At 38.7% G+C, this 25,757-nt stretch overlaps 1 protein-coding gene across 1 annotated transcript; it reads right to left on the bottom strand.

Annotated features, from left to right (window-relative positions):
- Nucleotides 1–155: 155 nt before the first annotated feature.
- Nucleotides 156–22,442, bottom strand: LOC140172655 (uncharacterized). The gene is made up of 18 exons (XM_072195788.1): nt 22,296–22,442; nt 21,178–21,318; nt 20,665–20,800; nt 19,000–19,118; nt 17,947–18,082; nt 15,715–15,902; nt 14,737–14,908; nt 14,056–14,187; nt 13,332–13,454; nt 12,710–12,826; nt 12,151–12,267; nt 9,414–9,752; nt 8,135–8,464; nt 7,406–7,504; nt 5,387–5,638; nt 4,631–4,951; nt 1,139–1,474; nt 156–388 (listed from the first exon to the last, which is right to left on the bottom strand). The coding sequence occupies exons 1-18, from the start codon at nt 22,440–22,442 to the stop codon at nt 255–257; spliced, it is 3,339 nt and encodes a 1,112-aa protein (XP_072051889.1). The 3' UTR covers nt 156–254.
- Between the last annotated feature and the right edge of the window lie 3,315 nt (nt 22,443–25,757).

Genomic DNA, 25,757 nt, shown 5'->3' with positions numbered 1-25,757 from the left:
GGTTGAAAAACGTCCAACGATGGGTTGAATATGCTATAGATGCCTGGACAAAACATATCCGTGTAATTATTCTTCCGTTGTCATAACTGTCTTCTCTTTGTGTTCTCAAACCTCAACTTTCCTGTCAGGCTATTATTCCAAAACAATTGTCTTATCTACAGAATGATCTTGCCCATTTGGTAGCCATGATATTTGGCACGGCTTTTAAATATGAAATATTTGCTTCAATATGTTAGTTTAGTATCGAATACTTTTTATGTCGATCTGAAAGATTCCAAAAATTGACTGGTATCTGCATCAAGCATGTACTGATTGGTCACAAACTCTGGTAGCTTTGTCGTCGTAGAACCTTTGTTGTCATCTAGCCTCTGCTTTTGACTTCGGAAAGCTATTAAAACGAAAGTAGAAGAATAAATATTAAACTAAAGACCCATTCAGTGAGCCAGCGAAAGTGTAAAAAAAAATTGTTTATAACTTGTTTAAAAGTGAAGGATAAGTCATTCAAGTTGTCATTTGTTATTTTTGAAATGAAACATTTGGCAAAAAATGAAGAAAAAAGCCGTATTGACGAAGTTGATGCCCCATTCAAATACATGTAGCTAATTTATATACTGTCAGTATATAAATTATAGATTCATGTAAATTCCTTATTTTTGCCTTAAATACAGGGCTTTCGGCTGAAAACACAATCTGAATTTTGATGATTTTTACGACCGTCCGGATAAGCAAAGCACTGAATGGGCCTTTAAGGGTAGGTGGTACATGGGGTCTCATGTTTATCCTGTAATTGCGCAGAAACGCGCCCAATTTGTTGCGGATTTTTCTTTTGTGTGTGTGTAAACGAACCGGTCAAATCCTGCGATATATTAATTAAATATTTAGGATGGCTCATTATAGGTCTCCACTCCCCTTAGCTACCAATAGGAGTGGATGCAAAATGTGCAAACTGAAAAATGTTTAAACATGAAACAATGTTTGTTTTACTGTTGATGTGTTTTGATGTTAATTTAATTAAACATGAATAAATGCTACTTAATCCAGCTATCCCTCTACCAGATACAGCGTTCCCCTGAAATTCTTCCGAGTTTTTGCGCCGCATTTATCAAAAAGTTTATCCGTTCCAAAATTTAAACCATACCTGGTATACATTCGACTCCCACGTCTTCCGAATGAACACAGTTGTGGTTACCAATACCATTATGATTACAAAGCTCCAATCCATCCTCATCCCCGATGCAGTCCACATCATCGAAATATATTGGTAAAGATGGCGCTCCAGGTTTGATCCCGTCTGTTGCTCTCAGAACCTTTAATGCTCCTACGAAGCCTACATGTTTACAAATCACGTGAGCATCACTGATGTCGAAGTCATCGTCACACACAGTTCCCCAAACGCCGTGTATTGACACCTCTACACGGCCAATGTGCCACACGTCACTGTCAGCTAAACGTACTTGAAGTGGAAGCGCATTCTCTGTGTAGTGGTGCAAAGATAAAATATAGAAATGGGTTTCTACAACGGTAAAGCATTATGTTTGCTCCATCTTTCCATAAGTAGGGATAACCATCAAAATTTCATGTTGCCCCTATTGCTACAAAAGATTGTTTTCTGGATAGAACTCATCAACAGAAGTATTTTGGTGGTTAAATGGTCAAAATCGGTCAAAATCGGTTTCCCATTCTGACCGGTCATTGGAACGAAATAAAATGACAAGGTCCAAAAATAGCAATTGGGAGCAAAATTGGCATAAGCATATATTTACCTTTATATATTTCTTTATTTTAACATATATGCAAACATGAAACAAGCATATTGTGAAAGTATCAAAGGGTTTCTTATGAAATGGCACTTTACTAGTCAATGGCATAAATTATTTTTTCAAACCGAGGCATTGAAATCATGCATTTAGAGAACATTTGCCAAAAATCATCCAAGATGGCCGATATGGCACAAAATCAAAATTGCACCAAGTCCAGGTGAACTTTTTTTTCACAACCAAAAATGTCAATGTTATTGGGTTTAATAATGACCAATTAGTAGGTGTATGCAAACAAAATTTTAAGTGTCATTGAAGGTCATTGACTCATTCACAACAATAGAGGTTTACCCACTTCACTCATCATGCTCATGTGTGACTTCTAACAAAAGGTGCTGGTTCCCGTAGTATTCTTCATTCAAACCAATTCAATGCATGACCTCGAGTCACCTGCATGACTTTCGCGGGCTATTTTGAAACAGTTATGGTTGCACATTCAGGTACTTCTTTTGAAAGTTCTAAACAAGGTATAGCCAGCAGCAAGTTGTAGATGGTATAGGCCTAAATATAAGAAAACGTTTAGGGTTGAAATCAGGTGAAAAATATATCGAATGAGCACGAAACTTCACATTTATGTTCAGAAAGGTGTCTTCTTAGCATGATTCGAAAGGAGTATGGAAATTCCAAAGGGAAGCTGGTGATTTAATTTGTAACTCGAGATCTACTTGTTCATTTTTTTTCCCTTTTTACAGAGGGTATGATAGAGGTATTATTGGCAACTCTGCCAAATTACAGCTCAGTAGGCCACGTTTTTCACCTGAAATTATTGACATGAATATTTTGTGCCATTCTTGAGCAGTGCTGAACTTAGCCACTGGCAATTAAACGCACTGTGGCGATGGAACAATTTTGACTCGCACTTACAGGAAAATGAAATAAGTTGTGTTGCTGTAATTTGCAAGATAGTTACAAAATATAATTGGTATTCACTTCCCCAATTTGTACAGAAAAATATTGAAAAATAAAAGAATGAGATCAATTTAGAAATGTCTGTGCAAGCAGTGCACAGTTGAGCTCCCTGCATGTCTATGGGAGCGTTCTAATCATGTTGATGGTTCATTGGTCATCCCTACCATAAGGGATCAAATTAAAACTCGCATGATGCAGTCATGTCTACAGTAGAATTCATCTCGACCTTTGCAGGACTTAAACCCCATTAAAAGCTATTAAACCAAGATAACACTCATTGAAACAGCTCAACTGATTAAATCGGATCTTCTCTGGTTGTGCACAAGTGTCTGTTTTACATGTGCGATATCGCAATAAAGCTGGTATTATAGCTTCAGTTGGGTAACCGATTATAAAGGAAACGAAAGGAAACAATGGTATGTGTACCTTTGTTCACGAAATGAGACAATGGCGTGCTTTTTGTAAACCAGCATTCTTGAAAATGAGCAACATAATGATTGTTGACTTAACACGGTTTGGAAATAATTTCTTCATATTTTTGGTGTTATCTGTCGTTTACATATCCTTCCTAAAACACAAAAGTGCGACCCTCTCCAAACACCTAAATTAGCTAAAAATTTAGGACATGTTACAAAACTATATTTTCTAGAATTTCATAGAATAATTTAAATGTAGCTTGTACCGTTTTTTTGTGGCATCCTTCAGAAGTGAGCGGTCCGATACCAATATTTTCGGTCAAATCTCCATTCAATTAACACGGGGAGTTGGCTAGCTATGCCTTGCCCTCACTCATATTTTACAAAAGTGCGACCATTTCTGAACATCTAACCTAGCTGTAATTTTAGGTCATGTTAGAGAAATATATTTGCTAGAAGTTTGGAGAATAAATTAAATATTGGCTGGTTATTTTTCACACAGTGATGTTAACTAGGCAAGTGTCCATTCTTCCAACATACATCATTTGTAGAGGTCACGCGTCAATGGTGAGAGCACTGTGTATTGTGTATAGGAAAACGGACAGTAACTGCAGTATGTACCGCCGATTCCGGCCGGTTTCCGTCGGTTCGGGAATATACACAGCAATAAGGTCAGTCGTCACACCGTGACACCATAATTCAAAAGGCTAGTTGATATAATCCAATCGGCCACCCAAGTAATACAATTTTGTAAATGGGAGTCTTTACATGTGGTTTCTATACAGATGTAGTACAATATGAAGAATTGATTTTCTCTATCGGGAGTTCTTCTCAACCAATGTAACTGCCATTCTTGAAACTCGCAATTTCTTGAATACACTCTAAATATTACAACGGTTAATGTAGCTGTGAACAAATAGTTGAACCGTTTGTTGCACTCTCTTGATGCTGTGTACTTTGAATAAACATGTGTACATGCAGCGCTTAAATATGATATAATTACCATTAAATGGCTACATGTGTCAAAATTTGTCATTTGGTAAAGGGCTCGTGATTGTTAGAAGACAAATTACACCATGTATTTTCGGGACAAAGTGCACTAACACATAGTTGTCCCGAAAGTATATGTGCTTGTATTTTCGGGACAATTATGTGTTAGTGCAGTATAAATAGCCAAGAAATTACTTTTACCAATTACGGGTCTTTTTCCAAAAGACAATTAACACCTATGGCTGCTTAATTAGATTTATATTGTAATATAGGCACTATATGTTCACAGGTTTATTCAAAGTATGTAGCATCAAGACAGTGCAACAATCGGTTCAACCATTTGTCACAACTACATTATCCGTTGCAAAATTTAGAGTGTAGCAATGACCTCTGACAGCCGGCCGGACGGTAGCGCCGGTCATGAACCGCCGGTCGAGTTTTGATCTGATCCCAAAGAAATAAATCCAAAAACTATTAAATCAAATTTATTTTACTGACGTGGAAAGCAGACAGCTCCAGCATCATGATTGTGGCTATAACAACTACGAGACCGCCAACCTTCGTAACTGCACTCCCCTATGTTAAATTCCGAACCTTCACACTCTACGTTGTTCAGCAGCACCCTTCCAGTGCCTTCACCAAAAGTGGCTCTCTTTGAAGCTGTCATCGCCGCACCGTAACCAAGCATACGACATATCACTGAAGCGTCTTTTACATCCCAGTTACTATCACAAATCGTGCCACGGCCGTTCTTGTAGTGTTTTAGTTGAACTGTACCTTCACGACTAGAATTTCCGCCAATTAGTCGAGCTGTCACGGCTAAATAAAGATCAATGATCAAACACATGTCAATTAAAGGAGACATGTACTTGTAAATTAACGTTCACATTTTCTCACAGAAGTTTCGGCAACTACGGCTAAAATAATAGTGTCCTCAATTCATGCTATCTGTAACAACGATGAAAGTGTATATCAAACATTCGTTGTCATCGTTATCTTCATTATATCATTATTATCATTATCATCATCTTCATCATCATCTATCACCATTATACATCATAATCAAATCCGACAGGATTTATCGCATTCATTATATCAGAATCATCGACATCATTTTAAGGTTGTTCCGGAGATGTAACTAACGTACAGTGGTGAAACAATTTTACGACGAAAGGGAACTATCATCATTCGTCACATGCATAATCAATCACTTACCATGCTTACTAACACTATTCATAATGCCCACATACGTACCTCCTACAAACGATACTCTAGCTTTATATCCTTTAGCAGTTATCGACTGGTCCGTCGTAAAAACAATGGTCATATCAGGACCCGATGACCTGATTGGAGGTTGTGATTTAAGACCGCAAAACTGGCCAATAGACACCTCTTCATCAACATAGTTCGCATCATATACGTCCAACGAATCAAAGCATCTAGATCGTCGCTCTGATCTCTCCAAATCAATATCAATCAGGGTAAGAAGCACTTGCTGTCTTTTGCCTAGAAAAAGAAAAATAACATGCATTTTTTGAAATTGGGGCATCTGTGGAGAAGTTCAACAATCTCCATTGGAAGTTTTTCACACCACTTGTGTTACAGTAGTGCTATGATTACTGCAAGACCTGGGTGATATCTACTGACATGGAAAATAATATGAAAGCTTTTGCTTCTTTATGTTGCAGAATAATGCTGAACATCAAGCGTACTGACCGTATTGAAAGGACATATACCATCATCAATACTGAGCCTCGTCATTCTTGTGAAGTCACGACAAATGTGATTCCTGGGACACGTCCTGGGAATGCAGAAAAATTAATTCTGCAGAAAGCAGAAGATATGCTATACACCGTACTGCCAGAGGCCATTACCGCTTTGGCTTCTCTTCAGATTGAGGCGCGTGGAGAAACTTTGTAATCGCCTGCTTCGCAGCCGAATTAGTGAACTACAAGCAAAGGAAAATGTCTCCAAATAGTCTCCATATCATTATGACGTCTTTATGTGAGTGCGTCCACATATGTTGTGCACAAAATATAAGCGCCAAAATCGATTTTCGGCGAAAAAAATTAATTCAAACATGCGATTTTCAACAAAACTCCGACGCTATTCTTGCTTGAAGCTATTTCAAGCTTGAAATTAATATACTTTAGATATTTTCAGAGCTTATATATATTTTTACGGTGTAAATATATAGCTTCAAACAGTAGCGTAGCCAGGATTTTAGTGGGAGGGGGTAAAGAGGTCATTTGAGGCCATTTTACTCTTTGCCGTCCCCATTTTATCCCGGAAATTTTTTGATGGGGGCACTTTGCCCTCCCGGCTCCCCTGGCTACGCCACTGGCTTCAAAATGTTTTATATACGGAATAAACTGTATAACAACAGATGGCGCTATCACTGCACTAATGTGCTCAATATTAGCATTCTGTACAAGTGCCGCCGCCCTTATCGCGAGAATGGTGGTAGGTCAAATTGTTATTGTCAAAATAAGTGCAAAGGATGGCGCTACAAGAAGTCATAGTCGTTTGGCAGTTAAGAGTGCATTTGGGCGTTTTAGCGATAGCGTGCCAGAAATAATTCTGATTGGAATATGCAACAACCCTCTCCCTTCGATAGACGATGGTTACGAACCCATGTGGCGTTGCAAAAGTCATTAGCTGGACAACCCAAGAACTTTGTTGTTCACCCTAATTACCCTAACCTTAAACTCCACCTTAACTCTATTTTATAATCTAAGCCTTCATCCTAGCTCTATAAACCTAAACCTAAACACAACCCCCCCAACTCTAATCGAAAATTCTAACACAGTAACATTAACTCCAAACCTAACCTTATCTCTAACCCTAATTTTAACCTAAATGCCCTAAACCCTAACATGAACCCTTTTCGGACTAATGACTCTCGGCTCCAGCGGCGTTTTGCCTTTGATACATTTAACCTCTTGCAGATGTTAATTTGGGCGTGGCTAATCACACAGACCTACACCTCCAATGTCAATCGTGGACTGTACTGAAGTTGTTCAATAGTTTGCAGTTATTGTTAAAGGGTGAAATCAAAACTCGACCACCGGTTGACCGGCGGTTACCAACGGTTCAACTGCGCTCTATTGTTTAAAAAACAAAGAAACCGGCTCCAACCGAACGGAACCGTCCGGAACCGGCGGTCTACCGCCGGTCGAATTTTGATTTCACCCTAACGTGGCTTGTTATATCATTTTAACGGAGCCGCGGGCAGCACTCCTACACTGTACATTGGAAACGGAACAAAATTACCTGCATGTATGTGGAGAGTACAATGCTCGTTGTTGTAATAGTTTGTAGGATAGTTGCTCGAAGAGATGATTCCTGGAGAAGTTATCACCAAATTGCAATCTGTGAAATAAAACAAGTTTATCAAAATGTATTATTTTGCGGTCACTTTGCACTCAAATAATAAAACAAAATAAAAGCTCACACACGTGAGGAGTGGAATTGGGGCTAAAAGGGATATCGCAAAGCCTGATATTGCATGGGAGGTCATTTTCACCCCATGTGCTTAACTTTTCTCGGGAGGAAGAATAAGCCCCAAACTTACGTTTTGATGATTAATGTGGGGAGCTCAGAAATCAAGTGTAAATTTAATGTTAATTGGAGCACAGAAATCAAGTGTAAATTCAGAGTTAATTATCTGAATTGTTTTCTAAAATTTCTCTTTCATCCAAAGGGGGAAGAAGATGCAGTCTTAAATGAACGAATTAGATCGAGACAGCCGCGACAAGGAGGAAATCTAAATGAGAAGGATGCTGCAGCATGCAACATCTCGATCTTGTGCTTTATCATACGAAATAGGGCTATCTTACTTGTTCGATTATATATTTAAAAATTTAGGAAATCTCGGTCAGGATGAAGGTTATTGTCGTGGGTGAGGCACACCACCTGCATCCAATTTGTGTTTGCTGATAATCTTAGGAGCTACAGGGGAAAATAAATGATACCTTCTTCCGGGCTACAGTGAGCACAAACCTTTGACGAAAGAAACAGTCGCTTGAAATCCTTTTTCGGTTTCTGATTGGTCTGACACAAACAGCAGAGTCATGTTCCTTCCACTTGATCGAAAAGATTCATCAGGAACCTCAAAACCACACCATTGTCCCAAACCATAGTCGACAGCATATTCACTGTCAAACAAAATCAATTCATCATAGCAAACGATGGCGAGACTTTTGAAGGAGAACAGAACTTGGTGACCAGGTGGAGCGGTTATACTATAAAAGCAGGTCTCGTTATCGTCGTAATTTGAAGGAAAGTTGGTTGATGAAATGTGTCCGGGCTCGGTGATTTTGTGTTGACATGCTGGAATACAACGAAGAGAAACGTGAAAATACGAAATAGACTAGGATCTACCAGTACTGGTTTTGCACCTCCAGGATTAACCAAAACAATTTTTGTCAAAGTGTTCCCAAATTAAAAACTGGCTCTAAGCGCTTAGGGGTCAATTAAAGGTTAACATCAGGCAGTGCCGCCGACATGGGGGTTATACGTTACCCTCGGGCCCGGGGTACTAGGGGCCCGTACAAAATAAAGAAAGCACACCTGAATGGGTCCATAAAAGTAAAGAAAAGAGATCTCAGGGTGCCCGTAAAAAGGGGGCCCGTGCGATCATTTTACCCCGGGCCCGTAATGGCTCTCAGCGGCACTACACATGGGTTACATTTCAAACTTGGTCTACTTTTTTTAAAACCATACCATACTCCTCTCATCTCAAGGATTCAGCAAAAGTATAGTTTGACCTCTGTGTTGACCTTTGATTGGCTCTATATCTTTGTATGGCAAATACCCATCCGAAGCCATATATTTAGGCCTACTGCGTGGTGCTATGCACAAGTTATTGGTGACAGAGGTGGGTCGGCACGATCAAATTGTGTAGAGGGCATGCAGTGGCGTAGCGTGGTCATCATATTGGGGAAGGGGCACCGACCATGATTGGGGGCACCGGGTCGGATTTGGGGGGCACTAGCTGTTTTTCGGCCATTTTCCTATGGGATTTTTAAAATTTTCAGATCGATTGGGGGTGCCCCTATGACGCTACGCCACTGAGAGCAGGTAACTAGAAATGAACAGGTAGCCGATGTTCGTAAACTGACAGCGGTCCTGAGTCGTAAAGCGGTTCGTATGCAGTAGGCCGTGCAATGTCGGCTGCCGGGTGATATATCGGCTGGCTATAGTATAAGAGGGAATCTACAAGACTAGATTGGGTACAGATCATTTTGACTCGCTCTACAGTGCTTTATAATTCACATACCTGATCTAAATTCAAATACTATATTAAATCCAGGACCGGTTCCTGATTCGTCAGTTTCAAAAACTATATACATATCTTCGCCAGACGATTGTAGTGCCAAAACATAAAAGCTTCCCCATAGGTCTTTAATGATTGGAGGGCTGGTATCATTTTTTCCGTCATAAACAGACAAACTATCATTACGCAAGACATCAAAATAAAATATATAGATAGAGACGACGGCGCCCTCTGGAGCTGTTATAAGATGGCGGCATGTTTGATTGTTCAAATAGTTTCCTGGAAAGTTGTGCGAGTTAATCCTGCCTTCTGAAATCCATGTTGAATCACACAATTCTTCCACTGTCAAAAATAATGGTTAAAAAATGTCATTAATGACCGGATGTAAATTACATAACGTGTTATTGGTTTGACATGAATAGTATACAAATATTGACTGCTATGAGGGGCATGGTTAAAATTATAGGCCCAAGGTGATCTCAAAACCATGCTATGACCCGAGGCGCAGCCGAGGGTCATAGCATGGTTTTGAGATCACCGAGGGCCTATAATTTTAACCATGACCCGAATAAAGCAGTCAATATTTGTTTTATATACCGAATAATATAGATTTTTGTCATCTGATTGGTTAAAAGGCCTATTTTATTGCTCATAGGCCTTGCCTAAATAATATTTACAAAGAAAGTTTCACGACTTACCAATATTCCTCTTCCAGGATAGCCTTTATAATCCTTGGTAAAAATTCAAATACAACAAAAGTTCTTGATGCAAACAAGCATTCCAATAGTTCAACGTCAAAGTTCAAATGCAAAAGTTTCAATTTCAGCTTACGCAAAAGTTAACTGTTCAATTTCAGCTTAAATTCCAACACCAACAGCTTAATTCTTCCAACAATTTTTCAGTTAATAACAAACTGGCCCATTTAGGCAACATATTTACAAAGAAGTGTCATGTGCTATTAGTTGTTGTAAATTTGCACCACGCAGTTCTGCAAGTTGAATGTGGGTGCTTTTGAAGTTGAGGTGATGTTGACAGGAACATGACTATTTGTTGTTGAACTTGAGGTGATGTTGACAGGAACTGTCATGATGTCAGGGTTGTTTGAAATATCACGCATAATTTGCTCTAGCTCAGCAATTTCCTGACTATTGCTCTGAGTAGGCTTAGATGATGATGGTTCTTCTGCGGGTGGACCGATCGACATTGTCGCAGCAATTGCTTCACTCATTTTATGCTTGGTGTCTTCGGTGGTTCTGGCATAGTGTTTTATACTCGTTTCCGAGTGGTGACCGGATACTGTCATTATATCACGGTCTTTAAATCCTGCATTTTGCAGTGAGGAGACGCTCGTTGCTCGCAAGCAATGGTTGGTATATGACCGTGCAGTACCGGCCCTCAATGCAATGTCCTTCATTTTACTACCGATCTTATTCTTGCCGAGTGGTGCATTGCAGTACCATACTGAGGCTGCAGATTTGGCTTTGGGTTTTGGCTTTTGCCAAAAGCACTCACAGCCAGGGTTCAGTTTGTCCATGTACACTCCACAATGTGTTAACAGGGCAACGTGGACCAATACCTGTTGACAACATGACCCCACCCTGGCTCTTCTCCTGGTCATCTCCGCGGTTATTCTTGGTGAGTGTATCTTTGAGAGTAATCTTTTGTTTTCCTCCTTCCTCGCTAATTTCAAAGCTGTCGCGTGTCATCTCCCGCAGGTTCTCTCGTCCTCTATTGCAAAAATAGAGCATAACATCCAGGAAAACCTTGTCTTGCAGACCAAGTGGATCACTCAAATCCAGAGATTCTTGAATAATGGCCATGTCTTCAGCGGATATAGCTTCCTTGTGTGTTACAACTCCTTTCCCTTTCTGTTTCAGTGTTGCTGAAAAGCACTTGAAAACTCTCGACGAATTGGCAAAGTCATCATGGTTTACGACATCCACTTTCTTAGTATTCAGGAAATGACGTTGTATCCCAAATCGGATGGCCATCATGGATTTCTTACAGTATAATGTTCCATTCTGTTGCCGTGCACCGCAATAAAACTTCTGTAACAATGCATCAAGCTGCGAATTCGGCAGGTTTGTAGCGTCAGACAAATTCATGTCTATCACTTTTAAGTATTCTTCGAAGATTTTAGAGCGTATTTGACTTGTGCTTTTGTATTCTTGCTATCCGCACCATCGATAATCTCTTGCAACCCAACATCGTCAAGCAGTTGGAACCTTATATTTTCAGATTCGGCCATTATCGTAACGTATTTACTCCAGTTAACTTTCCGTGTTTGTTTGGTTTTTTTTGCTGTCTGCTGCAGGTCAAAAAATTGCGACCCACCAACTTTGCCCCGGAAGTAAAATCCATCTCTTACACAGACTGACTATCAACACCCAATACGCTTGTTAAATGGATGTACGTGGATGTTGTGATTGCGCAGAGTTGAACCGGTCCATAGTTCATTTCCATGGACCGGTCCATAGTCAGTTTGATGAAATTCTTTCAAATACAGGGCATAGTTGAAACAATGCCCCTACTTTTAACCAATCAGATGACAGGAATTTATATATGAGGTATATAATTTGTACTATTTAACGGCTAGAAATGAACTTGATTTGTTTCGTATCGTTATATAAACAAAATATTGCATGCCTATGTTTGTTCAATAGTATAAATATACCTATTGAACTATTATAAATTGCTATTTACGTAGCATTAAAAAAGATATTTAAAAAGATGAAAATACCTGGGCAAAGTACAAATTTATCCGGGCAACAGTCTTCACGGGAAAAGCAAAGTTCATCACATTGACAAGAGAACGTCGAATTCATTTCATCGTCGCATCGATTGTAACAAGTAAGTCCTTAATAAAAAGATTGTATAAACAAAGACAATCAAGTCCAAGGAGGTTATATAAACATGGGAAAGCAATAGATTACGTAACGCAGTGTTCCTTTTATGCCGATTTGATTTGCCGACAGGCTATTCATAAAAGTTGTACCATTGTTTTGAACAATAGCGTTCCGCTGTTAAAACAGTATATAGCGTTTTGTTTTACAGCGGTGCCCCATAAATGTGTGTCAAAAGTCGCTTGTCTCCGTCCCTTTCAGTTTCCAAAAAATTGCTTGTACCCCACCCATTTCTGCTTACCAAAATATATCTTGCCACTACCCCACACACACATTTTACCCTCCCCAGGGTTCATAATTATTACACTTGATGGATATCGCTGTTATACCCAAATCTTGAATTTTCCTATTTCCGGCATAAGGACATTGTTTCTCAGCTTGACAAGACGGTAATACCTGTACAAAATATTGTAACATCCGGACAACAATCTTCACGGTTTTCGCAGTCTCTATCACATTGACACGGGTATACTGAATTTATTGCACTGGCACATCTATCTTTACACGTTGGTTCTATGATGAAAACAAAAAGAGAAAAAACTAAATAGCTTTTTAGTTTTTACATTATATTCGCAAGAATAAACTTCATTTTATTATGTTAGGGATGAAATCAAAACTCGACCGGTGGTTGGCCGCCGGTTCCGTCCGGTTTCTATTGTTCTAAACAATGGAAACCGGGATTTCATCCTTTATCGTCAAACCAATTTAATGCGGGTATGTGGAGAACATAGCCTAAAGAGCACTTGCCTTGGGAATATGGTCAGGGGTTCAATCTCCGGCGGTGGAGACTTGATGAGGCATTGGCTTGTATTGGTGAAAAGGTCTGAATTCAATTTGGCAACATTATGTAGATTAAATTCATAGTTCTTACTTCCTAGGCTCTCCAGTAATAGTGCATTTAGAACTGGGTATATATGAATCTTAGCACACCGTTTTTGTAGTCTTGGATAACGTAGATACTGTTTGAATATACATAGGTACATTATATCACTCATACGGATGAATGTAAAGAGAATACCTTTTTCCCAACAAAGAAATGAATAGTCGGAACAGCAGTCTTCTCGGCTTTCACATTCAGAGTCGCATTGACATGTGTGGTTGGCGTCTAAATCGGTACCACAACGGGTCATACAAGTATCCTCTGTTTTGGAAATCATACAAATAATATAAGTATAAGACATAATTCTGAAACAATGTTTGTTCAGTCTTCCAGAAGTACATTTATAGTCCGCACAATGGTGCTTTTAAACTTAGTATTTTCTGTACCTCCGAGACCTACTGATTCAGAACCTGTTTGCCACTGTGGCATCCGTGAGCATTTTGAAATAAATGACCCCGCAGGGTTATGCATCGAAAATCAACAGTGTTCCTATTTTACTTCACTGTAACTAATTCGGCTATATGCCCAAGGATTAGCCCCAAAAAAATCAATTATTTTTGTTAATGCAACCTATAGTTCGGAAGTTATGTGCCACATATGAAGGGTCAATATCCAAGTTGTACAGCTTCAAGTCGTAAAATTTGCAGGACATTGTTCAACAGCCCAATGGGATTCAGTAAAGGAATAGCTTCATACAATATTGAACCACCAGGTGCCTGCATTAGTTCTGAAATTCAAAGAGCCCTCATAGACTTTTGCGGGATCAACCATTGGTAGTCATGGTAGTGTGTTAAATAGTAAGACCGATTTGAATGGCCCTACAATAGGTATACTTTAACGTGTCAAATAGTAGAAAACTTACGCCCAATGTACAGAAGACGGTTAGGTATAAATACATCATGTAGCTTCGTTGGTGTCGATCCTCGTAGAATGAGATCTGTAACATCTGCTGGGTTCAGGTTATTATCAATGCCTAACAATATTGCGGCAGCTCCTGCGTGACATGTAGGACAATTTTAAATATTAAAGCAATTAAGTTACTACTTCTGATTGACAATTTTTTGCTGAACTTACAAGTTACAACCAGAGGGTACTAATTTTAGTTCAGATCGTGGGTGTGGCCCCCGGGGTGTGGCCTCTGTTATTTTTCCTTCACATTCAGTGTGCCACAGCTCTCAAAAGAGCCCTTTGTGTCTCACGTTGATAGTCATCATTCTAGCACACACGATACCCCCGGACGATACCATTTTTCCAATTCCTGATGTTGTCAACCCATTCTAACCATGAAGCTAGTTGAAATCGTTCTGACCGCCTCTTTCCTTTTCGTCCCTTTGCACAGATTGACAAGGACTAGTCTAGGCTGTCACTTCTTCATTTCCGATGACCATATTTGGCAAGATTTCTCTTAATATAATCTTCTGTGAATATGCATATTAAGTGGGAAGGCTTTGATCTGGTCTCGTCTAGGAATGCGTAGAGAAAAATGTTTGGCTTTTACACTTACTTTCTTTTGTCATTCAATAATTATGTTAATATTATTTACCTGATACATGCGGACAAGCCTGCGACGTGCCAGTCCTAAGTTCACTACTAACATCCGTTTCGTATGCAGCACTAATGATGTCTACTCCAGGTGCCAAGATATCCACACAACTTCCATAGTTAAATTGGCTATAGACATTATCATTAATATCTGTACCCCCTACAGTCAGAGCCTTAAAATTTGGACAACGAAATAACAAATTAAAAAGTGAGAGGTGTGAGGTCGGGGTTGGGGCGTGTGTGTGTGAATGGTGGGGGTGCGTGGATATAGTGAGTGGGGTGGATGTGGTAGGTGTGTGAGTGGGTAAGACCTGTCAAACGTCACGGTGGACTTTTTTTCCGCGGTCTGCAACCAAGGTCTGCCACCTGCCTGTCATGAAATCGCTACTATAGGGTTAGGGTCTATGACTACTATATGGTTAGGGTCGACTGGATGTAAACCAATTGGGTCCACGGTTTTATATTAACATCTGTCATTGTTTTCCCTGGTTTTTAAAACTCTTGTTTGACATTCGGGTGAGTATGAGGTGGGAGTGTAGAGTATAGAAGGGGTGTGTGTACTGCGTACCGTGGAGTGATTGTGTGGTGTACGTGTAGGCCAGGCCTATGGGTGTCGGTGACGGCTGTCAACTCTTCAGCTTGAGTCTCACGCTTTGGGGCACTTTCTTACGCTCTCACGATAATGTAGTAAGATTTCACGTAGGCCTATGGCTGCCAACTTATACATTTGCCGGGACATTTGCACGTCAAGGTAGTAACAGCTCACGCATCCCTCAAAATGTTTTTTTAGATTCTTGAGCGCCGCACCGTGGCGTAAAAATGATTGGTGGGGGCGTGGGTGTTTGTACACGGCAGGTTGGTGTGAGTTACGTGTGTGGGTGTTTATCATGATTTATAGTCCGGGGAAGTGAAAGCCAGCATTAGATATCTATCCGGCGTTGGGAATAAAAGTGAAATTATACAAAATTACATGACTTACTGCTGGAGCGCTAGCTGGTGATCTATAACAGGCGTGGTCCCACTGATTTCCCGCAGCTACACTTACAACAATACCATCCTTGTTCACCATGTTTTGAATAATTTCGTTCTCCGTTATCGAAAATGGTCCAGAGATTGACATAGACACTACGGCCGGTTTGATTGCATTCTGTGCCACCCATTCTAAACCTAACGATAAAAACAATAACGACAAAACAATCAATTAATAATATAGATAATAATAATAATTGCGTTTTGTAATGCAGTAAGATCCACCAGTGGGGAGCCTAGACGCTCAAGGAAAACAGAAACAAACTGATATGCAACTTAAAAATTATCCGCAAAAGAGATAGTACACTCTAAATTTCAAGGATTTAAAATAAATCCCAAGGGACTGTAGTTAGGGACCAATCAAGTGTTAGATTTAAAATTAAATCTTTAAGATTTAAAATTCAAATCTATAAGATTAATTTTAAATCTAAAATTGATTGGTCCCTAACTACAGTCTTAAGGATTTATTTTTAAATCCTTGTAATTTAGAGTGTATAGAGGCATACTCGAGCCATCAACAAGTCCGTGGGCTTCTCCGATAGTTCTAATTACAAATAAGGATGGATCTCGGAGATGTTGCACGGACTATAGATTGCTGAATGAGATTACGATCAAAGATTCATATCCGATTCCTCGGATTGAGGAATCACTGGAGTCATTAGCCGGAGATGGTTTTCTACGTTAGATCTGGCATCCGGATACTGGCAGGTGGAGTTAGATGAGTCAGCTAAAGAGAAGTCCGCATTTATGGTACGTGGAGGATTATATCAATGGACTGTAATGCCATTCGGAGTAGAGGCTAATGGAAAACATAATGGCCGGACTACAGTGGGAAAGCCTGTTGGTATACCTGGACGACAACATATAACCAGAATATCTAAGTCCAAATCTAGTTTTTAAGCAAGGAAGTTTTGACAAGGAAGTATACGAAGAAGCTAAGGCATTGTTGGTGATTGAGGGAAATGAGATGTGGAGAAGACAATATAGTACCGCCAGAAGTGTTAAACAGATGCGACGTAGACGCCATTGTGTTTGGGTTCTGCAACGACGTACTAAAGGGAAGAAACCCGATCAATGATCCATATTTATTATTATTCCTACTCCCAAAGCGGGAGATTTTAGTTTAGGAGACAACTATCGCGGTATCAGTCTATGCTCCGTCGTAACCAAAACCTATAACAGAATGATTCTTAATAGGAATTGACAAGCATCTGAGAACAAATCAGAATGAATTTAGAATTGGTAGAACGACTGCTGGCCACATGCTTGAGGTGAAGGCTCACAACCTGCCAGCGATAATATAATTAATCGATTTCAGGAAAGCCTTCGACGCCATCCATACTCGAAGGCAAGATGCTGAAGATATTCCATGCCTATATATGGTATTCCGAAACTGATTGTTGACGCTATTAAACACCAACGCCAAAGTAATATCACCAGATGGCGATGCAAAATTGTTTGAATTCTTCGTAGGGGTACTACATGATGCCACCCTTGCCCCACACCAGTTTGTGATTGCCCTCGACAAAATTGCTGAGGAACTGTCACCTGAAAAAGAGACAAAGCAGGAGAGTTGGACCAATTATAGTAACAGACTTTGATTTTGCTGGCGACGGACTGTTGTATGAGGGTATACAACAAGCAGAAGAACTGCTTCACAGAGTTGAGACTTCAGCTGCAAAAGTGGACCTGAAGATGAACGGAAGTAATATCTTACAATAACAACAAATGAGGGTGTAGAACTAGAGGAGGTTGATGATTTCAAATGTCTAGGAACTTGGATGCAAAGTATAGAATGAAATGTGAAGTTACAGAAAGCAGCAGCATGGAGGGCGTGCAGCAAACTCTGGAAGTCAGCTTTTACCAAACTTTATGTATATGAAGCTTGGACCATCATCCCTAAGCTAGCGAAAGAGATTGACGGGCACACAATTTTAGCCACATTTCAGTCAACATGGGTTATAAAATCAGGAGCTATAAGGTCAAATCAGGTTAATGATCGACGAGTTGATATGTCAACGAGGAATCGACGTTGATCGTCAACCTGATTTCAACCAATGATTGAAATAAGGTTGAAATGAGGTTGATGATCGACGAGTTGATAAGTCAACGTTGAATCAACGTTATACAACTTGTGCACACTAGGTAGCGGGTTTTAACCGTGTATCGATGATCAACTTACCTGCAATCGTTAACGACTTAGATCCGTATCCATCGCATGGCAACACACGGACACCGTGTATTGTAGCATTCTTTGCTACCCCGAATGCTGTACCAGCAGCGATGGCAGCGCAGTGGGTGCCGTGACCATTACAATCCTAATAAATGAATGGAGAAAACCATCAGTTAATTTTATACAAATGTCACCATGGTAATTCGCTTAAGGAACAGCTAACTAAAGGCCGCTACAGACGTTTTAGTGGATGTAGAATATTTGATGTAACATGTTTCTTTGCTATTTAATCTATTCCCATTCTATTTGCAGAATGTTTTTAAACATTAAAAACATTTTTAGAAGTTAAAACTTTTAACTAATGTTTGATTACGTAAAAGTCGATCATATATTTCCACCAGACATTCGACATAACATAGGGCCTAATTATAATTGATTTTCCGTCAGTACACATTCGTTAGAAAATAAACATGAATTGAAATAGATTGAATTACAAATACGTGTTGATCGAATATGCTAAGTGAAATATTCGGAGTCTGTATGACCATTAAATGGAAACACATCTCTCTTAAATACTCGATGATCAATCAATGGATCAATTAAAACCACTGGCGAGGTCTGCTTGTTCTCTGTTCAGACGAGGTAATCTTCAGTGAACGGCTCTTTTTAGAGCCACCACTTATTTACTTCTCTGTCTCTCTCTTGACAAGGGGTGGTCTTCAGTGAACGGCTCTTTTCAGAGCCACCAAACATTTTAGCAGATGCGCGAGTTCTGCTTGTTCACTTTTCATAAGGGATAGTCTCCAGTGAACAGGGTTTTTTTCAGAGCCATCAGTAGGCAAGGGCGGCCCACATGTCTCATAATTAGGTACTTTGACCTGAAAAAGTCAGAGATACTGCTGACGAAAGCTTGATAGTTCTAAACTTGTCCGACAGCGAAACTTACAAACTGTTATGAACTGATTATTGAACTCCCGTCGCAGTAGGCCTACCAATGCAGTGAATTTAAATTTATTGAAGATCACTTTGAATCTATTATTGTTCTCCGGGTATTGTTCTTACCACATTATACCCAGATGAATCAACCACGTCCACACCATTTCCTGTCCTTCCTGAAAATTCCTGATGCGAGTAGCTAACACCGGTGTCAATGACGTAAATATGCACGCCACTACCATCACCTACAAGTAAATCAATGTCAATGAGAGAGTTTGCGAAATGACGTTTATTTCACCGTCTAGAAGACCATCTATTCCAAAACTATGCTACTCAATTATGATTGAAGTTGAAATAATGAAACAGCATTTCGCAAATTCTGGCGATTCACCATGTTCACAATACGGTGCGCCGCCAGCGGTTGCTCGTGTCAGTCCAATTTTTGACCTTCAGGGTCGACAACGCTGGCTTCACCCACCATTGAATTTCCACGCGAGTGTGATAATAATATTGTTGAAAACGACAACTCCATGAAGGATTCCGTGTCATTGATAGAAAATGGATTTAGCCTACTATAATTGTAAATGGCTGTTTTACTGTGTATAGGGCCAATTGAACACACATTGACCGTGAGGTTCATGTGTTCGATTCGGGTAGATGTATCATTATAGAAGTCCCTAAAATGAGGTTATACAGAGAGTACACATCCTTTTGTATTACACGGGCTTTCGATGTCGACACATGATTGTCCAATAATTTATACAATGCGTATTTTGACCTCTCCCCCAGCAAACACTGGAGGCGCATTGTATACAGTAAGCCAAAAAATTAAGATACCAGTTGTGTTCATCGTAATCCTAATCTTGTCTTAAATTATGAGGTTCTAATATGTATAAGCCTGTAAAATGATAACATGATGTATTGAACATGAAATCCCAATCAAAAAGTATTGTATGATAATAATATATGTAGGCCTATGTATGATACAATAATACGATGTATAACATGACATTATGAATTACTATGAGTAATGTCAAATCAAGTGAAACATGATATTATGTAATAATTATGAGATAATAATGATATGGAAAAGAGATAATAACAAGGAAATAAATTTTGCCTCACCTCTTTGAGGTTAAAGATAAAAAAAAGTTGTGTTCATCCCTGTATATCCTAAATAAAGACAAATATGTCAAAATTAAAACAAGCAGCTAATAACTGAACTCTTTATAGCTCTGATGCAAGACCTTATTTGTTGAAATTTGTTGAGAATTAAAGAAACGGTGACCTAAAACCTACTGAAGAGACGAAATCAAAAGTTGCACTATTTTGTTCTAATTTATTGAAAGCATGACGCTGGTTTTAGCGTGCTAATCAATGGAAGCACGGCGCTAGTTTCCTTGTTCGTGAACGCTTTGTGTACAAATCAATAGCGCATGCAATGGAGGAAACTGCAACTTTTAAATTGGCACTTTCCTTGGGGTTTTGGATCGTCGTGTCTTTATTTCTTGAACAATTGCAACGAATGAGGTCTTAAATTCGAGCTAAATAATGTTGGCTGCTGGTTCCAATTATGACATATCTGTCTTTGCTTAGGATATACAGGGGGTAAACATAACTGGTACCTTAATTTTTTGGCTTACTGTATTATGACTAGATCGAATTTTCACATGTCTGGTCATACGTCAATAATTAGTTATATAACTTTTTGACCAAGAAAGATGTGTAATTAATCAATGATGAAGGCCTACTTTGTGCTTTATAACAGCCTGTAACATATCTATAGCTTACCCAAGAATGTTGGTGTATCCTGGTCCAAAGGAAGATTTCTTTGATCAACGCGATCGAGGCCCCAAGCCGGAATATCTGATGCAGGACTAACTAGGCCATCTTCTTCAACGTATTTGACAAATCCAGAATTTCGCAGCTGATGATGATGAAAATGGATGAGAACTATATATAACTATTTTAAACTGTTGCGATTTGGTAGTTCACAGCATCTTGCGAATGTTAGTTAGCTTTGGCAAAAATTGCATTGATCAATTCAGATATAGTCCTGTGGTTCTTGAGTTATGTTGTAAAGAGTGTTGAAACAACAACACTTTTGTAAAACGTATACATAACTCATTCACAACAATAATATATGATTTGTAGAATGAACTTTTGCGAAACATCTAAGTGTTATTTTTCAATAATATATCGATTTAGATAATGAAATCGCTTTTTTTTGGTTACTTCGACCAACAATACCTAGTCTACCCTTAAGGCGGAGAAACTCGTACAATATTTATGAGTGAAACTTACCAGTTCGATCGACTTTTCAGAAAGCACACCGACGAATCCTTTGATAGTGTGGCTAAATGTATGTGACATTTTCTCCTTCAATGTTTCGTCTAATACAGAATTTTCTAAGTATGTAACAAATGCGTTGGGATTTACCTGGTCCTAAAAAAAGAAGAAAAACGCATAAAACACAAAGATGTAAAGGCGGGGATAAAAGAGTATACAGCCTGTCTCAAAAAAAATTGTGCAAGTGAAAAGCGCCCATTCTGGCAATTAGAAAATACCGTTGTGACATAATGCTTATATGAACGTCAACGGCGTAGTCTTAGATCTCAATAGCCGTTTGTTCTGTTCAATTTGCTTGTTTTAATCTCGAGTTATGTTTAGTTAAAGACGAAAGGGTAAAATCACAATTGTGCCACTTTTACTAGGGAAGAGGGCTTTAAATGTAACAGTGATAGCATCAAGTTTATCAAGAGTTCCTTCGTGAACTCAAAAGAATGCATCAATTACACAATACAAAATTTTTGACTGTTTTGACTGTTTTATCATGATGCAGGAATGATGATTCTCTATTTCCACTTAAAAGAGATTAAAAGATAAATAAATATTTCATATTCTGCTGTAAAAATTAAATACATGTGCATGTCAATGATTTTATCATGGTAAATACTGTTATGTTAAAAGACAAACAAATATTGCGCACTTATAGGTTAATGAACGCGTATTACTTGTTAGGAGAGCTATTAGACAAAATAATACACGCGCGCTAATGTTGATGCGGCAAATGCATGCACCCCGAAAGCGGGAGTGCATTAGACGCATCAACATCAGCTATCATTGATTTACATGTATAGCTCTCTTCCTTAGTAAAAGTGGCACAATAGTGATTTTACCCTTTCGTTGTTAAATAAACATATCTCAAAATTGGAACGAGCAAATTGAACAGAACAAACGGCATTTGCGAGCTAAGAATGCGCCCGAGACGTCGATGTAAGCATCATGTCACAACGGTATTTCATGACTGCCAAAGAGGGCGCTTTTCACTTGCACAATTTTTTTTGAGACAGGCTGTAGGTAATCATGGTAACCAACAAATTATGGCCAGCAAAGTTGCAAATTCTCTCAACAAATCTTACCTTAAGAACTACCAGATATCGTCCTGGTATTTTACTGTTGTCTGGTGTCCTATGCAACGGTGCTTTGCTCCATACTGACCTTACTTGTGCAATCAAAATAACACACATGAGAACAAAATACAAAGTGTTCTGTGTTATCATCGCCATTGTCGTTGATGTCTGCAAATATGAAAATTATCTGAACTAATGCTGCAGAATTAAAGTCAACTGAATCAGTTACTATAAGGTTCAGCAATGCAGACCTACTAAGACGATTAATGTTGCTCAAATTTTTTCCAGACAAAGGACAATATTTACATGTGAATGAATATTATTGGTCTGACTGAATACAGTAGGCACACTACTCTGTAATAAATGTGAATTAAAATCGACTAAAAAGCGTATAATTTATCTTTGCGTGACTGATCATCTAGAAACTGGATACGCAGCCAAGTCTGAAAATAAGCAAAAGCTGTCAAGGCCTCAATTTACTCAAAATTACTCAAAAGGACATTCAAATAATCATGACCCAAAAACAAAGATTGAGCCTGGAAAGCATAGGCCTATTAATATAGCAATAATTAATTTTATAATTACTTTATTCAGTAGATAGTAATAATATATTTTATAATTAAAATCTTCAGTTGATAGTAATAATACATTTTGTATTTAAAATCTTCAGTTGATAGTTATAGTAAATTATATTGTCTTCAGTAAAGTTTCTGGTGGAGCGGGTGATGGTAAGAGAACTGTATACTGGTCAGTATGAGTATGTTTTCTGTAAATGCAGAGTTTGTCCAAGCCATCAGGTTTCCTTATTTATATGAGAGTGTCAAGAAAAGGTATTTTCCCTTCTTGTTCCTGTACTGTTCATACGTGGATTTAATGCTGCTAGAAGAATCGATCTTATTAAGGTGATCTGTGAATTTGTCAACTTCACCGTTGCGAATAATTTCAAGAATGTCATCGACGTATCTCTGCCACATGCGGAGACGGCAGGTTATGAAAGCTGTAGAATCTTATTGTTTTTATCAATGATTGATGTAGTTAATGAGTTAATATGACTGAGAAAGCTCATGAATCTGTGATTTTTGCCCTGAACATTTACGCAATAAATTTTTAGCAAAATACCGACAAATTACATATTAATGAACTTTTCATTTGCAGAAGCTTCGCGGCTAGTGTAATTGTATACTTGATTGTTAATAGGCCTATTTGTAAATAATAACTCTTTTAACGCGGCTGTGTACTCAAGACGTTGTTTCTTTCGCAAAATTGAGCTTTTTTGATATTTGTTACTTTGTTATGTTTTTTATAAATACAAGGAAAGAAAATCCAGATTCATAAACTCCAACTGCGCTATTTTATGGATTTTATTTCACTATTTCATTCGTGTTTGCAATTTTAAAAGAGAGAAAATCTTTGTTGTATCAGCGGGTGACACGCGCGCAACAACGCATCGCGCTGCGTATCGCGCAATTTGTTAACGCACAGATACGCTACGCATACGCGACGCTTATCTGCATGCGTGGCGCATCCTTTGGAAACACTAATTTCAAGTGGTCAAATGGCTCCGTTTTAGCTGATAAAATGTGGGTTTTTTCAAGTTCTTTTCCTCGATTTGAATATCAAGTTATGAATGGATTTCGCTCAAACTTCTCAACGGGCTGTGGATTTACCCGATGTTCACATAATATAAGGTAGAAAAACGAAAACTGCCGCATTCTCCTGTGAGATTCGATGAAAGGGCAAAATGTGACCACTTTAAACTTTAACGGCAATTATTTCAATGTTCATTTTCTCGGTAAAATGACGATTTAGGTACACGATAACTCAATAAATACAGCATCTATAGGTAAGCAATTATGATCATCGTAAAAGCATGATCGACTCAAGAAACGGTTTTCTCATTTTTTTATATTTTGGTCTATTTCCGATTTTAGGCATCATTTTGTGCAAATAGGCGTTAGTGATTTTTTAAAAGTTCAATTTGATGCCTTATATGGTCAATATCTCAAAAACTAAGGCCAATATCAAGAAAATAAAAAACCGTTTTTGGAATGGAGCCTCAAGATTGAGCTAAAAACAAAATAAAATATTTTGGAAAGAGTGTTTTTTGTTATGATGTACCTAACAAATATTGCCAAAAACTCACTTTTTGTGATTTTCTTCATAATTGTTGTTTTTACCCCAAATCTGTATTTATATTAAGATTTATTGATGTCTTGCCTTTATAAAAATGTATACTTTTTTATGTCTTGCGCGAATAATTACAAAGTTATTGCACTTTTACTACATGCATGTCTGAGAGTACACAGCCACCTTAAATGCTGATAAATCGTGGTTTGCCACATATCTGTCTGTTAGAATTCAATAACTGCCGGTACTATTAGCGCCCTCTAGCACGGTCACGACATCATTTTAATAAAAATTGTAGGCCTACACCTGCTAATGAGCAATTGTCATATCCTAATTTTCATTGTCCTTGGATCTACCACCGCCGTGTGTGCTTATCGGTTTAAATACGATATCACGAGGAGTTTGAGTATTCGGTGGATAGAGTGCTTCAAAGGTTTGTGTAGACACTAAGGGACGCACCATTAGACTTCAATGGGGGGTTAGGACGTTGTGGAAAAAATTCGCCGCCGAAGGCGGCAATTTTTTTTTTTAATTTCATGCATATATACACAGTTAGGTGTTTTTTTTGCTCAGTTGGGGAATTTTGTTTTTCAAAACTTCATACCCCCCCCCCTTGAAGTCTAATGATGCATCCCTAACACGGGATTCTTGTTCCTATTGCGGGTATCGCGGCTAAGTGCAAGGGGAAATGAATAGGCGACGAGTTTGTTTACGAACAGTGACCAATAAATCTACATTGGAGTCACACTACCTCGGCTTTCGAACGATACGTTGCGATAACGCAAAGACGATACGCCCGAGAAGTGGTCTAATGCAAATCATTGGGTGCTCGAAAGATTTTTATAATTTGTTAGCGTGCATTTTCTTTCTTTTCGTTTATTATTATTATTATAATGCTACGCTTTTATTTCTTTTCTTTCATACATGGTTATTATATACGTTTCATATAAAAAACAGTATTCATCAACATTATTCACGAGTGAGTGACGACATAATTATGGTAATATTCAAAACGAGTTCCAATGTTTTTATTATAAAGTATACAAACTGGAAAATTCTATTCAAGCTGACCAGCAGGGAACCGAAGGATGGATCCAAAATGATACAAGTGTGTCACACTATTAAACAAAGTGTAAGTATAAAACGGTAAATATGTGACACAACATCTATTGGGGGTAAAAACATTTTACACAAAGCTAAAAACCCGTTTCGAAAAGAAAACTTTTCTTTATCCAGACAATACGCCAGTGAGCAGCGACTTTTGTTATAAAGCGTGAGACCAGGCGGCGGATGACATGATCGAGCCGGCAACTTGTGAAACCGCCCAGTCGTATGGCATTTTCC

The sequence above is a fragment of the Amphiura filiformis genome, chromosome 16, assembly GCF_039555335.1.
Source record: "Amphiura filiformis chromosome 16, Afil_fr2py, whole genome shotgun sequence".
NCBI classification, from domain to species: Eukaryota; Metazoa; Echinodermata; class Ophiuroidea; order Amphilepidida; family Amphiuridae; genus Amphiura; species Amphiura filiformis.
Note: the sequence above shows the minus strand (reverse complement) of the source record. Positions and strands in the feature narration are given on the sequence as shown.

Coding starts and splice junctions, on each gene's coding strand:
- LOC140172655 (XM_072195788.1), bottom strand. CDS start 22,442: ATGGCGATGATAACACAGAACACTTTGTATTTTGTTCTCATGTGTGTT. Junction 14,188..14,736: donor GGCTTGTCCGCATGTATCAG/GTAAATAATATT, acceptor CATGTCACGCAG/GAGCTGCCGCAATATTGTTA. Junction 389..1,138: donor GGGAGTCGAATGTATACCAG/GTATGGTTTAAA, acceptor TCGTTTTAATAG/CTTTCCGAAGTCAAAAGCAG.